A 17,302-nucleotide genomic window follows, 5' to 3' on the forward strand; every position below is an offset into this window, starting at 1 on the left:
AGTGCCAACCATGTTCCTGAACCTCCCAGACCCTGATGCTCCACTGCACAGCAATACAGTCTGCATCTTCTAACTATGTGCTGCTTGTGTGGCAGTCAAAAGGTTGAAGTAGGAGCTGGGGGCCAGTTATTTAATAATCTCTGAAAGCAAAAATGGTAATTGAAGTAGTTAATAAGAGCAAAGGCAATAGCTTCTGAGATCCGTTTACAACCATATGACTCTCCGTCTATGGGGTCGCACAGCGCCCGACACGACTGAAGTGATTTAGCAGCAGCAGCAGACTCTCTTCAAGATCCACTCTGCTTTGAGTTCTTTAACTTCTATTCTACAAGGCAACACTCATTCTGTTTATGTTATACTTCATGTAACCAAATAACAAGAATCAATCAGGCAATTCTGGTTTCAGACATCAATCCAGGTCTCCCTTACCCTGCTCAACTGACAATGAAATAAATGTACAGACAAAACTAGTCTTACACCCTGATGTCTAAAACACAAGTATGATAGGAATGGAAAGATTGTAAGTATTCTGTGAGTTCTTAGGGAAACTGAAGATCTGATCAGATGATTATCAATGCTCTTACTCCTCCTCTGAGGAACTGAGTTGAAGCCAATTTTTAAAGTGCATTTTTAAATTAATTTTACATTCCTAAATGTTCCAGGCATTGAAAAGAGCTGAACTAGACAGATTTTAAACATTCACAGGTTGGTGGATCAATGTGGTTTCACATTTGACCATTTAAGGGCAGCAAGTATATTTGTGTTCTGTCTCACTAAAAACTAAGTCAGTCATTTTTCGCCTGCCACTTTCTCCTTCCAAAATTCTGAAGACTAAATCTAGGTTCTATGAAATAGTGTAGCTCTAATATTGAGATTAAAAAGTAAGTTAAGTTTTATTTCCTGGGTGTAGGTTAGATACTGATCTACTGAATCATTCAATAGTCAATCTATAAAGTCATTTTAATCACCAATAGTATGTTCCAAGTTACAAGAACAACAATAATAAATAAGAAATGACATAACTAGCTGAAATCTATTGGCTAAGATAATTATAAAACTAGTCTAGAAAATAAAATATGACAAAATTATATGATTTCTATAAATGGCATTTTATTTTGTTCAAGTGATGAGGCAAATAGCTGATAAATTAATTAGATCTTTAATATAGAATGGGGTTTTCCATTTGTCTCCCTAAGTTGGTGACAAACAGGTTAATTCCTATTTGATATCTTTATATTCATAAATGGAGAATATATGATAATGTATCACATCACATATTTTCTGGGACTACTTTCAATAATGGGTATGATTAATTCTTTAAAACCATTCTGTTTGGAAGTTCTAGAGTTAGAAAGAATTGTTTACTGTCTCAAACCACTTAACAGAAGTTAATGAGCAAAGTAAGAGAGTTGTAGGATGAAATTTGTTGTGATAGGTAACCATTTAGTGGTGACAACTGCAAGGGTCCCTGTAATCTGTTACACAATAAAAGAAATGTAAAATTGAGTTACAGTTTACTACTTGAAAATATTTTATTTTGGACATTGGATGACTTTTCCTACACTCCTGCATCAACATATGAAAAATTAGGGCAAAAGAATATTTTTTCATGCCAGCAAGTTGAGTTTTCTAGAAAAACATCAGTTAAATTCCTAATCGTTCAATAATCCCAACCCCAATTAAAATGTAATGGCCACAGTTTTCAGTTCTTATCCACTTAGGGAAACAGTGGATAATGAAAACCAATTTCAAAGAGAAAAAGAACAATAAGAAAGCCCCATTCAAAATGGAGCCAAGTCATCTGGAATTGGGTTGGGTTTTTGGTGGGCAGCTCTCTCAAATGCTTTCCTGCCATCTCCTTCTGCATTCCGTAACTCCACTGGGAGCTGGAAAGTGACGGAAAGTGAGGGAGAGTGGGGGTTCCACCCACAGGATAAACCCTGGAATAGTTTGTACCACCAAATTGGGAAAACCCTCAGTATTTGGGCTGAGGAAACTACGAGGTGAGCTACTACTACTGATCTTCTAGCAAAACAGTTCAAGTGCTATTTCCCAAGGCTATTTCTCATATATTTTATGTATATGTGAATGATATATACATATATGAATGAACGTATGTGTGTGTGTGTGTGTGTGTGTGGGTATGCCACCTACTCACTGTGTCCTCACATGGCAGAAAGGGCAAGAGGACTCTTTGGGGTCTCTTTTTATAAGAGTATAACTGCATTCCTGAGGGCTCCACTCTCAAGACCTAATCACCTCCCAAAGGCCATCACTTCCAAATATCATCATGTTGAGGATTTGGTTCCAACACATGAACTTTACAGGGACACAAACAGTCCATATATGACAGGCAGGCACCTAATACCCAAGGTGTGTTAATGTTCCTTCCTAACCATTCTGTAAAATTATTAAGGTCAGCTTCTCATAATCCATGTGTCCTTCCTATTCATCAATAGATGCTCAATTAATGGTTCTTTCAGGGGGAAAGGACATCTCACAGCTCAGCCTCACTGGTTTTCAGAACCCTGAGAGGGGTGGCTCTAGGGATGACCCCAGAACTCAGAATTGCCCTGGGGACACCCTAAGGCCAGTTTACTGAAGCCCCAGAACTCACCTGGACTGCTTCTTTCTGTCCCAGATGGCAATCCCAGGTTGGTGAGCCGTGGCTGCCTTCCAGAGCTGAAGAATGAGGGAAAACACAGATCTCATGACTCAGTAATCATCCACATCGGCCATAGATGAGCATTTCTGTCCCTGGCTTGGTAGGAGCTGGTGGGAAAATGCAGTTAGTCACTCTGGGTGATAGACCCAGCCTGAGGCTACAAGAAAACAGAAGCAGCGTTGGGCCCATCTCGGAGAAACACCTTTCACCTTACAATCCTTTTCCCTTTGGGTACGTGGTTTCAGCTGGCAAAATGCCTCATTTCTTTCCTCTCTGCTAGAACTCTTTGATTTTAGGCCTTTGTCTTCTTAAGCCATTGCCAAATGGATCTCTGATTGCACAGTATGACTGAGACTATTGAATCCTATTAAGCACAGTGGTGGCAATAGATCAGATACCATGTAAAGAAGTAATCCCTGACTTGTCTCCATAACTTCCTTTAGACTGTTATTAATATTTTAAAAAGTCATCTATATGTCATCCAGGTCTTCACTTATCTAGGACTTTTTAAATTGTTGTTACATAATGAGATGGCTTCAATGTGAGGACTTCCGGGACTGGGTTTTGCTGTTCATCTCATCGTTCGTGTTTGTTACCTCTTTGGTACTTACCAGAAGAGCCAAGAACTGAAGAGAGAAAAACCCTGACCTATAGAACCAAAGCCTTATTGATTTACAAAGGAAAGCACAACACTTGAGATTGTGTGTATGTGTGTGTGCATCTGTGATGTGTAAGGGCAGAAGGAAAGAAGATGAGAGAGCCTTGTGTGGCAAATAGAGGTGTGACATGAAATATCTGTGACCAGACACACACTTGGTAAATTTGAAGCTTGAGAGTAATACACATGCTCCCTGTCACCCATCTCATGGTATTTACTCAAGGGTGAGCTATAGTAGCTTCTGCTGCTGCTGCTAAGTCGCTTCAGTCGTGTCTGACTCTGTGCGACCCCATAGACGGTAGCCCACCAGGCTCCCCCATCCCTGGGATTCTCCAGGCAAAAATACTGGAGTGGGTTGCCACTTCCTTCTCCAATGCATGAAAGTGAAAAGTGAAAGTGAAGTCGCTCAGTCATGTCTTGACTCCTAGCGACTCCATGGACTGCAGCCTACCGGGCTCCTCCGTCCATGGGATTTTCCAGGCAAGAGTACTGGAGTGGGTTGCCATTGCCTTCTCCGTAGTAGTAGCTTCTAGCTTCCCATATTTCTTTCTGTGTCCTCTCCTAACCTAACTAGTAAAAGATTAAGATCTTCTGAGTAAGTGGTAGAATCTCTTCAGGTGCAGTCTCTTTAGGCTAGAACCAAATATATAACATTACAGGGAGTAGTACAAATCCAGTAATTAAAAGCAAGTCAATATTCAAGATATATGCAAAAGTTCCTACAGCTGTAGGCCACACTCCAAACACAGCTTAAATGGCTACAGGTGAGCTTCGGGTCCTGCCCCCTCCCAGATTAGCAGAAGGATATTTCCTTAGCCAATAAGCATTAATTGAGCACCTAAGGATGAATAGGAAGGATACAGGGATTATGACAAGCTGACCTTAATTTACACATTACTATTGCTTTATCCATGTTGCTAAAAACCTGGCCCAGGCTTGTCACTTTTCATCTGGAACAGAACCAAAAGCAGTTTTCATCTCATAGGCCAATTCCAACTACTTGATGATGGCTGTGCATGTGTGCTAAGCCTCTTCAGTCGCATCCAACTCTGTGACTCCATTGTAGTCCGCCAGGCTCCTCTGTCCATCAGGATTCTCCAGGCAAGAATAGTGGAGTGGGTTGCCATGCCCTCCTCCAGGGGATTTTCCCAACCCAGGGGTTGAGCCTGGGTCTAATGCATTGAAGGTGGATTCTTTACCCACTGAATCACCTGGGAAGCCCCCTCTTTCATCACACCCACCCCTTATTCTTTCTGCTCCATCACCCCCTTTCTCCTAGGTCATCTGCTGCTCATCTCTATTCTTTTCTCCTAGCCCATCACTGACAACACAGCTGGGCCCCAAGACATAACTCTTCTGTCATTCTTGCAACAAACCTCAAACTCCTTGCCCCCTTCCTTTTGCTGTCAGTCCCACAAATCCTTTTCTGCGGATCACCCCAACCATTTTCCTACTTACTACCTATGTGAGGGCCACTGAGTGTAGCATAGGAATTCATAGTCTTATGGTTTGGGCTTGACAAGCCATGTCCTCTGGCCTCAGCTGGGTTCTCAGCACAGCTATCCTTTCCAGTTCATTGATCAAGCTTCCTTTCTTCCCATGATGCTCCCAGTTGCTATTTAAACCTTCACCACTACATCCAGCCATAGCCACCTTTCTCTCAGCAGACGACCAAGTCTTCTTTTTTAGGCAGTTTGGGCTGCCATAACAAAATATCATATACTTATGGGTGGCTTAAAACCAGACATTTACTTCTCATGGTTATGGAGGCTGGTGATTTCAAGATCAAGATGTTCACAGATGCTGTGTCTAGTGATCCCCTTTCCTAGTTTGCAAAGGGTTGCCTTCTTGCTATTTCCGCACATGGCAGGGTAAGAAAGGCTCTGGTCTCTTCCTCTTCTTATAAGGACATTAATCCCATCATAGGGGCTCCACGCACATGACCTCATCTAAACCAAATTATCCCCCCCAAAATCCTGCCTCCAAATGTCACCACACTGGGGATTAGGACTTCAATATACAAATTGGAGGGACATAAACATTTAGTCCATTGTTGTTGTTGAGTTACTAAGTCACATCGGATTCCTTTTCGACCCCATGGACTGTAGCCCACCAGGATCCTCTGTCTGGGATTTCTCAGGCAAGAATACTGGAGTGGGTTGCCATTTCCTCCTCTAGGGGATTACAGCTTCTATTTCATGAACTACTTCAGCTCACATCCTTAGAACTTCAGCCACTTCTGCAGTCACCTTCCAGCTTTCACAAAGGAAAAGGTGGATCCTCTCCTGCCCAGAGACTCCTCTGGGGCTCTGGATCCAGTCTCTTCTAGGCCTTTGCTCTCTCCTTTTTACTTTTTCTCCCCAACCTAGAAACATGGTCAGGTCTCTCGCTTCTTAAAACCTCTCTCCCTAGCTTGCCTGCCACTGTCCCTCTCCCCCCAAAGCCAAGTTCTGGAAAAGTCCATTCTTTCATGACCCTGGCCACATACCTGTCTTACCTTGAAGTAGGTTCTGTCACTTTTCTTGGCTTCCCAGATACCAGACCTTCCTGGTTCTCCTCTTTTCCTTGAGTGAGTCTCCTCGAGCCCTGTCCTTTAAGTGACTGAGCGGCCTGGAGGTTTGAAAGTTGGTCTGTTCTAACATGCAAGGCTGATTCTGTAAGCGCCATGCCATGCTCTGATCCCTTCTGAGCTGTCACCAGGTAAAGAGTGAGCATGGTCATATCAGAGGACAAAGAGGATGGAGAAGGTACCATGGTTTCCAACAAAGAATGATACATGAAGAACAGTCACATTCCACAAATTCTTGACCTGCGCTGCTGCTTCTGTAGCATCTTCTTTTTTTTTTTTTTTTAACAGCTCAGCTTTTTATTGAATGTGTTACTAAAGAGGTTTAGTCAAAAAGACCAAAGCCCACGTCATCATCAGACTCTTCAGATTCTTCTTTCTTTGCTTCTACTTTCTTCTCCTCAGCTGGGGCAGTAGTGGTGGCTGGGGCAGGACCTCCTGCTGGTGCAGCCCCAGCTGCCGGGGCAGGTCCACCAGCCCCCACATTGCAGATGAGGCTCCCGATGTTGACATTGGCCAAAGCCTTTGCAAACAAACCTGGCCAGAAAGGCTCAACATTTACACCGGCTGCTTTAATGAGGGCATTGACCTTATCCTCCGTGACCGTCACCTCATTGTTGTGCAGAATGAGGGCAGAGTAGATGCAAGCGAGCTCCGAGACGGAGGCCATGGTGCGGGCGAGTGCTAGGTGGGGGCTGCCGGGCGCGGTGCTAGTCGCCGGATGAAGTGAGGGCCTCACCCCAAAACGGCCTTAGCTTCCTCGGAAGAACCGAGCACCTTAGCGGCAGCGGAGGAAAGATGTAGCATCTTCTTCAACTCTGGCTAAAGAATGTGAAAAATGTGAATTTCCTGTTTGACTAAGATGCCTATATTTAACCACAAGTATTGTCACAAAAGGGCTTCCCAGTGGCTCGGTGGTAAAGAATCCACCTGCCAATGCGGGAGATGAAGGAGACACAGGTTCGATTCCTGGATCAGGAAGACCCCCTGGAGAAGGAAATGGCAGCCCACTCCAGTATTCTTCCCTGGAGAACCCCATGGACAGAAGAGCCTGGTGGACTACAGTCCGGGGAGTTGCAAAGAGTTGGACCTGACTGAACAACTGAGCACACACACATTGTCACAAAAAGGGCATCTAAATACCTGTTTACAGGGAGGGCAGCAGCCAAAACTAGCCTGCCTGCCTGGTTCAGGGACCTGGAACATCCAAGTGACCACCAGGATTTTGCTCTAAAGAGGATCTGAAGGAAAAGGAAGACCTTTCTCTAAATTTGGGATTAGACACTCATGTAAAGGAGAAGAAGAAAAAAGAGATGCTCCCCGCCACCCAACTCCTTTATGAGATGGAGAACTTTCCCTGAATGGGAGAGGTTGGGCTCAGGGTAGCAAAAAAAGGGTGAGGATCAGTCCTGGCCCCTTTCCAACTGGCCTCCAGTCCACCAGACAGACATCTGGTACTAGACAGCCTGTGTTTTCTGAGGCCTGTGGGAGGCCTCCTCTCTACAGGGTCATTAAGTTCAAACCTGGGGCAGGAACAGCCCAAGCAGCTTCTTTGAGCTCTGGCAAACGTTGACATCCTGGGAAACCAGGTGGTGCCTGCAATCAAGTACCTCTTTGTAACTCAGATCCTTGATTTCTCTCCCTGTGGCTGGTGAGGCCTTAGGAAATAAGCTCTCCTTGGACGTGAAGCCCAGAGATAAACAACTGAGAGGCTCACCAACTGGCTGGAGAAGTTCCACTTCCTCTGCAGAGGGTGGGTTTTGGAATAATAATGTTCTATTTCATAAGCTACATTCCAGTTTTGAGTGCCCACTGACTGTAACCATTCATCTCCATAGACAATTAGCCTCTCAAAGTTCTTTTCAAGCCCTGGGGGCTCCTGTGTCTGCCCCACACCCTCTCTGGGGAGATTTTGAATGAAGCTGTGCCAGAGTGAGGCGGGTCCCAAGACGTGAAACTATAATCAGACTCAACATTTGAGAAACCAGAATGCTGATTTCCTAAAGTGCTTAGTCACTTTTAGTCACTGCTGCTCCTCTGTGGTTGGGCCCAGTGTGAATTTGAGTGAGTCATCTATTGGGACAGGGCATACCCAGGAGAGAACAGCAGGACTTTTAATCAATCTCAGATTTGGCTAATGAATTTGGCATCTGAGCAGTGTTCCTTTTACCTCATCGTTTCTTCATTCACATATATGCATATTCACACACACATACATACACACACTCATACATGTAAGAAGTGGGTTCTTGCCAGAAGTCAAATGTGCTGGTGCCTTGCTCTTGGACTTTTAAGCCTCCAAACAGTGAGAAATAAGTTTCTGTTGCTTATAAGCTACCCAGTCTATGGTATAGTGTTACAGTGGCCTGAACTGACCAAAACAGCACCTCTGTGAATCCATCCACAGGTTTCAAAGAGCATGCCAGATGATATATTAGAAGAAAATACATGAGGTTCAGAGAAAGAAGGAAAGTTTTTTGAGGATGTGAGCCATGAACTGATTCTAAATACAAAGCAAGAAATGTTTTAGTTTTTAAAATAATTTTGGAATTTTTGATTATGAAACTAATAGTTGTTTATATTAGGAAATATAGGTGAGAAAAACAAGTTTAAACTCCCAACTACTGTACCACCAAGAAGTATCTGTTGGGCATCACAGTGTAGCCCAGGTTCCATCTTTTTCTACCCTCTCTTTCTATTAATACCATTCTGGTCTGATCTACTTCATACCTACAAATCATCCCCATTAGATTTTATTTCACAAAAATGTTTCCAATATTAAAGCAAGTTTAAAAACTACTGCTAAACACCAGGACCAGGTAAGTCTCCCCGAATCCCAATTTCCTTGCATCACTTTCCTCCTGATTAGCCTCCAATGGCAATATCTTTAGCTTGGTCATTCAGGGCTGCTGCTGCTGGCCACACTCTATCTTTGCACCCTGGTTTCCCATCAACCCCTTACAAGACCCTGTTTCTAGAATGTGATGTGCACGGTCCTACTCCCGATCTTTTGCTCACATCTTTCTGCTACATAATGCACTCAACTCTTCAAATATTTGCAAACTCTATAAGCTGAGTCCATCTAGCTTTATTGGCCTATGAGTCACAGCAATAGAACCTCCCTACATCACCCCATTTGAGTGATGCGAGATCTCTGAGGCCCCTCAGAGTCACACCCAGAAATTTCACCCCATGCATTGTTTGATGTATACTCACTATGTGCCACAAACATATGGCCTCTGCCATGTTCTTCCTTTCCCATGCCAGCTACCCTTATGCCCCCACGTGTATGCTTCCAGCCAAGGCTGCCACTCCTGTATATATCCTCCATGAATGCTGTAATAGCTTTTCTCCTGATGAGCCCAAGAGTTGACCCTCAGGGTGCCAGCACTGAGTCTCGTGGAGTCCTTAAGACATAGGTATTAGGCCAGCCTCCACCCCCTAGACACCAGGGGACCCTACCCATAGCTCTGTGACTCAGACCCTTCCTGATGGCAGCTCCCTGGGCATCTGCCCTCTTTCCACAGGCTCAGACAAGAGTCCTTCCTGGTCTTCTGTCCCTGACCCCCCACAGAGGCACTCTTGACAATTTACTCATGCAAGCCCACATCTGAGAGTTGTTTGCCTGGCTGTACTCAGGGGAACTTGGATACATTCTAGTCTTGCTAGTGGAAAGAGTTTAGGTTTAAATCAGGAGTCCCACTAAATTCCCTTTAAGAGTCTCAGACTTAACACCAACCTTTATCAAGTCTCTGATTGTCTCAGGCTAAACATATAGGCCTCTGAAGCAATCATGATTGCACAGTTAATTTGGTAATTAATCATGTTTTTGTTTGTGACAACTCTTCTGTTCTTTCCTCAAATTGGTGTTAATTATTTTTATTGAACTAGAAAAAAATATATTTAATGGATTATCTTTCTGGTTCTGAGGATATTGAGCAGAGAAAGATAGTCCCCTTCTCTATCAATCCTTAAGAACATAGGCATAGCTTGAATTGTTAAAAAGCATCAACGTTTCATGTTTGTGTCTTGCTTTATCATTGATGTAAGGACCATGGTTTTCACTACTTTGTATTTGTAACCATGCCTGGTATTCAGTGGGCACTCATACCAGGTGGTTCTCTCATTTTAGAGATGTTTAAAGTTGTTATTTTTACCTTAAGATAGCAGAGGATAAGAGACAAGGCAAAGTAAAATAGTACAGAAGAAGTTATACAAAACAAAAAATTCCAGAAAGAATAACCATGGAAAAAATTTCAGTTAAGCATGTTGGTGATAGGGTAAGAGATTTCTGAAGTAATCTCCCTTCCTTCAGGCATTGCTTTAAATGCATATATTGAGTATCTCATTCACTCATTCCACAAATACATATTAAGCACCTCCTGTGTATCAAACAGATAACACCCCTGCCCTCCAGAAACTTCCAGTTTAGTATAGAAAAGCAGAGACTAAACCAGATTCCTTTCAGACTGTGGTAAGTACAATGAAGGAAATAGAGTGGGGTGTAAGGGTGCAGCTCCTTATGATTAAATGGTCAAGAAAACTTTTCTGAGATGGTATTTAGGCAATAGCAGGTGGATGACAAAGGTAGAGCCAGGGAAAGAATGTTCCCAGGGCCACCACATGCAGTTTTACAGGTTGTGCACTGCCCATGAATTCTGTTTACACAGACAACGAGAGCTCCCCTTAGAGTTGTGCAGTACAACAGCTCAGAGTGTTCCAGGCACATGTAAGTCAATTCATTTGTCTAGTCAATTTCCTTCGCTCAGGTTGACTTGCACATCTACTGACAGGCACTTAGTCCATCTAAACACAATGGCAATCAAATTAACCATGTGTTGGTTCAGACGAGTCAAGAAAACGACCCTCAGCAAATTGCAGGCTGGTGTTGATTGATCAGTTTGTGTTCTCCCCTTCTGGAGACATGGGAGATGAGCCTAGAAATTGACACAGTTTATATGGAAAAAGCATCAGTTCTTTGGCGATGTTAGCCTTCTTTAGGGACCAAGTCTTATGCCAATGTGAAAGTTGGTCCATGAGGAAGGGTAAACACTGAAGAATTGATGCTTTAGAAATGTGGTGCTGGAGAAGACTCTTGAGAGTCACTTGGACAGCAAAGAGATCAAACCAGTCAATCCTAAAGGAAGTCAGTCCTAAATATTCATTGGAAGGACTGTTGCTAAAGCTGAAAGTCCAATACTTTGGCCACTTGATGCAAAGAGCTGACTCATTGAAAAAGACCCTGATGCTGGGAAAGAGTGAAGGCAAAAGGAGAAGGGGATGGCAGAGGATGAGACAGTTATAAAACATCACTGACAAAAGGGACATGAATTTGAGCAAACTCAGGAGATAGTGGAGGACAGAGGAGCCTGGTATTCTACAATCCATGGGGTCACAAAGAATCAGACATAACTTAGCAACTGAACAACAAAGCAAGTGGAAAAAGCTTGAGGTCATTTTGGGAGCCAACCTATTGTCTTCCCCTATAGTTCTAATGCCAGGGGGAAAAAAAGATGAGTAATTGCCATCCAAGCCTAAAGCTGGTTTTCATGATGAGAAATCCTCTCTCTTTAAGAATGATCAAATGTGAAGTTTGGAAAATAGCCTTGATAATTACAGACTAATCTATTAAATGCATGGCAAATTAATCATTTGACTTCGTGGCATGGGGGTATCCCATAAAGACAGGTTAATGTATGCCATGCTTAATAAAAATGAGACCATTAGACTTCTAGTGAAGTCAATACTGTAGCTCATTGCTGGCCACATCCCTGTTAAACTGGCCTCAAAAGCAAACGTACAGAGAAACTTTGAGGTTCTGAACTGGTTTAACGGGTTTCACAGAAGGGTTTCAGAGGTCGATGCCTTGTCAATTTAGAATTAGGCAACGGAAGCTTTAGTAGAGCTCATATGTTGACCTCAGATTGCTCTGGAAATGAGACATCTAGAAACTGACTCCCTGTTCCCTGCATCTCTCAGCTGATTCTACTTCCTTTCAACTGTACTCATCCATGTTTGAATCTGTCCAAGTCAGTTCTGAAGACGAAGTTCCAGTCTCTCCTCCTCCCACATGTTTGTGTGTAGAACCACAGGAGTGTTCGGGGGGCAGGAGTTCAAGGGGCAGTGAGCAGGCAGGATAACAGGGCAGGATGGGCAGAAGTAGTGCTCCTGGGCAGGCACTGAGAATAAAGTCACCCGCAACCAGGGGAAGAAAAACTGCAGGCCAGCTCTGCAGCTGGGATTATTCAAAGGCTTCCTATTGTGGGAAGTAAGATGGAAGTGTCCATTCACGAGTGCCAGGTAAAGTAGTGTTGTTCTGGAATATCTGATTCAAAACAGGTGGAAAGATGGGTCAGGATTCAAGACCTAAACAATGAGGTTTGAAGGATCGTGGCTCCACAGAACTCCCCAGAGCATGCTTGCAAATCTTTACTGTATGTATGAGTCTCCTGGAACCTGACAAAAAAATGCAGATTCTGATTCAGTAGGTCTGGTGCTCTGCATCTCTAATGAGCTCTCAGATGATGCCAGTGCTTCTGGTTTGTGCATCACACTAGGAATAAAGGGGCTACAGCACAAGGAAAGGTCCCTCCTGCCTTTCCTCCTCCATCATGGGCCCGAGAGGAATGAGGAAGCCTGGAGATTGGGCAATAATACCGCTCTTGTTCATCTACACTGTTGACAGGATGTGGCAGCCCAGAGGCTGGGAGAAGTCTGAGCCCTGTCATTAATTCCAGGGCAGGGGCTGAACAACTGGCTGCTGAATGAGGCTCAGAGCAGAAAAAGCCTGAATCTTTCAGGCATAAGAAAATTATCAAATTTCAAACAAAGATGGGTTGTATTTGATGAATCAAAGGGAAAGTTTGACAACCTCTGTCCCTTTTTTTATAATTAAATTTATTTTTAATTGAAGGCTAATTGTTCTACAATTTTGTGTTGGTTTCTGCCAAACATCAGCATGAATCAGCCATAGGTATACCTATGTCTCCCCCTTCTTGAACCTCCCTCCAGCCTCCCTCCCCAACCCACCCCTCTGCTGCTGCTGCTAAGTTGCTTCAGTCATGTCCAACTCTGTACGACCCCATAGACGGCTGCCCCCCAGGCTCCTCTGTCCTTGGGATCCTCCAGGCAAGAATACTGGAGTGGGTTGCCATTTCCTTCTCCAGCCCACCCCTCTATGTTGTTACAGAGCCCCAGTTTGAGTTCCCTGAGTCACACAACAAATCCCCACTGGCTGTTTATACCTCTGTCCCTTTTTAACACTTCAGATAAAAGATCCTCATCACTTCCACCTACTGTGCTCAGTGCTCTGACAGAGTGAGGTTCCTTTGCAGACTGGAAGTTGTCAAAGTACATGGAACAAACCCTGACCCAGGAAGAGGGTGGGGTTTATGGGTTGTTGCTTCCTCATACGAGCCTTCTAGGAAAATGCAAAGGGAAGATCTCCAGGGCCACTATCCTGGACTCTAAATTGCGTGCTGTGATGGTTAATTTAATGTGTGAACTTGGCTAGATGATAGCACCCAATTGTTCGATTAAACACTAGTTAAGATGTTGCTGTGAAGTTATTTTGTAGATGCTGTTGACATATACAATCAGCTAGTATTAAGTAAAGATCTTCATAGTCTGAGGGCTTCATCCACTCACTTGAAAGGCCTTAAGAGCAAAACTGAGGTTTCCTTGATGTAGAAATTCCACCTGTTAAAATGGGCAGCTTCAGCTCTTGCCAGAGAGTTTCCAGCCTTGCAAGTCCCCACAATCGTGAAGGCTGATTGCTTTAAATAAATCTTGTTCGGTATACATTTGATCCTCATTATTCACAGATTTTGTATTTCTGGATTTGCCTACTTGCTAAAATTTATTACTACCCCAAAATTAACATTTGTGGTGCTTCCACAGTCATTCCTGGATACATGTAGAGTGGTAAAGAATTTGTCACCTAGTCCATTCGTTTCTATCTGAGGTTGAACGAGACAACCCTCTGCCTTCTTGTTCAGCTCTCAGACTGTAAACAAGTGTTCTTTACACGGTGTATGTAGCACCATGATTTTCATATTTTTACCTTTTTGTTGGTGATTTTACTGTTTGCAAAGGCTCCTAAGCATCATGCTGAAGTGTTTGTCTAGTGTTCCTAATGCCAGAAGGCTGTGACTGTGCCCCGTGAGGAAACAGACTTCCTTTAGGCATCGGTTACAGAGCTGCTGGCCATGAGTTCAATATTAATGAATCAAGAGTGTTTATTAAGTAAGGTGTCTTTAAACAGAAATACAGATAAAACAAGATTATATTTTGATCAGTTGATGGGAATGTGACCAGAGGCTCATAGGAACCACACTGTATTTCCCCTAGGAACGATGACTCTGTACTTCCTAATTCAATGTTTGTAGACTTTATGAAACATAACTACCATGAATAGTGAGAACTGACTCTGTGTGTGTGTGTTGGCATGCATGTGCGTGTGCCTTGCTGGTTCTGTTTCTCTGGAGGCACCCTGACTCATGCAGGTACCACCCTTTCCTCCAGGGCTGGCTGTGTATAGCACAGATGATGAGGATCTTTTGTCCTTTCTGCATTCAGATCTCCAACAATATCCTGCAGAAGGAAGAAGGGGGTCCATCTATAAACCCTCCAGTGAATATTAACAGTCCCCTTTTAAAAACAGTTTTTCTCTTAATAGCTCATATGTAGGGACACAAAATATACACAAGCCCTATAATTTGAATGTTATTCCATCTCCCTGATAAAAAAGAAGTAGGCTAGATTAGGTAATAACGGGAATGCATTTCAGCATTTTTAATGTAATTTGGATGATGAGCCCCAAATTACTTTTCCAATATAAACCAATCAAGTCTATTCCAGTTTTAGTGACTTTACCAAAAATAAACTTCTTTATGAATGTATAAAAAGATAATTAGACTGTATCCAAGGCATCGGGCCTACTCCCAAGTGGAGAGAAGCCAGCATGTCTCAAAATGACATGAAGGCACCAATTTAACAACCCACTGTCCTTCCTTTCCCCAGTCCAGTGGTCTGCAGTAGTCTTCTTAAGAGGCTGAGATGATGATTCTAGCTTGCCTGGTTCATAGCTGCAGGCTCCATTGCTAATTTTAAATTTGTCTTCTTCCATGTTTGCACTGTCTGACTCAGGAGGAACTGGCAACAAGGAGTCACATCTTAGTCATACCACACCCCGCTCCTGGAAGACCACTGAAGCCACTCAAGACCACTCAAGCTCACACCCTCCATGGTGCGGGTCAGCCATGCCAGTTCTGTGGATATCATGCACTTTCCCCCACGTGCCCATGAACACCTGAATGAGGCTTGAAAAAGCTTACAGATAATTCTCTTTTTCCTTCAAGAATATGTCATAGCTAAGACTAAGAGCCATGCATCAGCTTTCATTGATCCTGAAATAAAACCCTGTTTGGAAAAAACTTCTTTTATGCACAGCTTCAAGAAAATCAGAACGCCAGTTTGATTTTCTTGAATCAGACCATCTATAACATAATTCAAGCATCAAAAAATGTTCAATGCAAACAGAGGAAGGGGAGAGAGAGCATAATACAATCTGAATTTTTTTTGTATGCAAAAATGTTTCCCTTTTAATGTTTATCAATTTTCATGATGTGAATAGTATCATGAGCTGTTCAGTGGTAGAATGGGAGCTGCCTTTTCCTGTGACTGCTCAGATGATAAAGAATCTGCCTGCAATGTGGGAGGCCTGGGTTCGATCCCTGCGTTGGGAAGATCCCTTGAAGAAGGGAATGGCTACCCACTCCAGTATTCTGGCCTAGAGAATTCTATGAACAGAGGAGCCTGGCAGGTTAAAGTCCATGGGGTCGCAAACAGTCAGACAAGTCCGAGCAACTTTCACTATCACTTTCAAATAAGAATGATATACTAAACACAATTAAAATGAGTGTCACCCTTCCACCAAATAAAACATTGTAGAAATTCATGTAGTAAGCAAACTGATTGAGTCAAATTATTTCAACTAGAAAAAAAAGTCTGAAAGGCTAAACAGTACTAACTCTTACAAAGTTTGGCCTGTGGGTCCCATCTCTCTCTGTGGCTCTTTGTTCCACATTTTCATACTCTGCTGGTCACCTCCCTTCCCCTAAACCAGGTGTCAGGTGCTCCTTCCCCTGCTCTCAGCTGGTTGCTCCTTTCGAAAGGATTCAGTTAAGTTAGGGGTTGGAAACATCAGCTCACAGGCCAATTAGAGCCCACCTCCTGTTTTTGTAAATGAAATTTTACAGAAACTCGGCCATGCTTATTCGATGGCTGCTTCCATCCTACTATGTCAGAGCTGAGCAGCTCCAACAGAGATCTGATGACTCACAAAGCTTAAAATATTTACTGTCTGATCCTTTACAGAAAAAGTTGTCTACTGGCCCTTGAATCAAGTCCTTCACACTAAGGCATTACAGTTTCAATATGTCACTTCTCCAGGAGAAAAAAAAAAAAATCCATTACTTAGATTTTAATAAGAGGCAACATCTTTCATTTAGAGTGAGTGATGGCTAAGAGCAGGATTTCAGTTACTGGCAATGAGATACTCAGGAGGTATTTTGAGGTGGAGGAATATCTTAAGTTCAATGAATACCTATTACACCTGTCCATCAACCCAGTTGTGGGGCCAAAAATGGAGGGTTTTGATAGATACAATGGTTTGGTGAAAGACTTGAAAGAGAGGTCAGTCTGAAAGCAGCTTGGGACTGCCACAGTTGGCATTTTGGAGCGGAAAACACACAACCTGGAGACTGTAATTTGTCTCCGTCTGACTCAAGTATTTATTCTTATCACTTATAAACTAACAAAAACATTCGGAAGTCCATTAAAGAGAGTCAGATTCCTGACTTTGGTTGTCCCCTAATCCTTTGCCTTTTTACTTTTCACAGATAGCTAAGTTCCCAGAGACAAATCTTTTTTATGGCTCATGGAAGATTTTCTCTCTGAAATTCCCTTGAGCAGTGTTATTTATCTCTAGAGAAGTCTTCTCCAAGTAAGCAGCGACAGAAAGCTCTGCAGCCTTGCTTCCAGGGCACAGGGGCTCGGTTCTCACCAGCATCATGCAGCAGACTACACAAGAGTTTGAAGTGGATGCTGTACAGACTGGAAACAGAACATCTGGTTTCCATCTCAAGATGATACAGGAGAATGATGGTCACTCCTGACTTTCCTTTGTTCAGGATATTACATCCCAAAATGTTCTCCAAAACATTATCTTGTTTAATCCTCAGAAGAATCCTTTGATGTGAAAATTGTCATTTCCTTTTTTACAGGCAAGGAAACAGAGGATCTGAAGAGTTAAATGACTCCTTTTAGATCAAACAGCTGTTGGAGGTAGATTCAGATGAAAAGTTCATGTCTTCAGAGTCCTCTCAGGATAGGGGTTTATCCTCATGTTAGA

The 17,302-nt window shown here is 43.1% G+C and overlaps 1 protein-coding gene and 1 long non-coding RNA gene across 5 annotated transcripts in view; one reads left to right on the forward strand and one right to left on the reverse strand.

Moving 5' to 3' along the window:
* Window positions 1–16,159, forward strand: part of LOC122703403 — a 158,299-nt gene extending 142,140 nt beyond the window's left edge. For all 4 annotated transcript variants that reach the window (XR_006343482.1, XR_006343480.1, XR_006343479.1 and 1 more), the window contains exon 3: window positions 15,037–16,159. This is a non-coding gene — a long non-coding RNA (uncharacterized LOC122703403). The remainder of the gene's footprint in view (window positions 1–15,036) is intronic.
* LOC122703402 (60S acidic ribosomal protein P1-like) lies at window positions 6,160–6,707 on the reverse strand. The gene has a single exon (XM_043917662.1). It carries the CDS (start codon window positions 6,557–6,559, stop codon window positions 6,215–6,217), a length of 345 nt encoding a protein of 114 aa, XP_043773597.1. The 5' UTR covers window positions 6,560–6,707; the 3' UTR covers window positions 6,160–6,214.
* Window positions 16,160–17,302: the final 1,143 nt, after the last annotated feature.

The sequence above is a fragment of the Cervus elaphus genome, chromosome 11 (assembly GCF_910594005.1).
Source record: "Cervus elaphus chromosome 11, mCerEla1.1, whole genome shotgun sequence".
Classification (NCBI taxonomy): domain Eukaryota; kingdom Metazoa; phylum Chordata; class Mammalia; order Artiodactyla; family Cervidae; genus Cervus; species Cervus elaphus.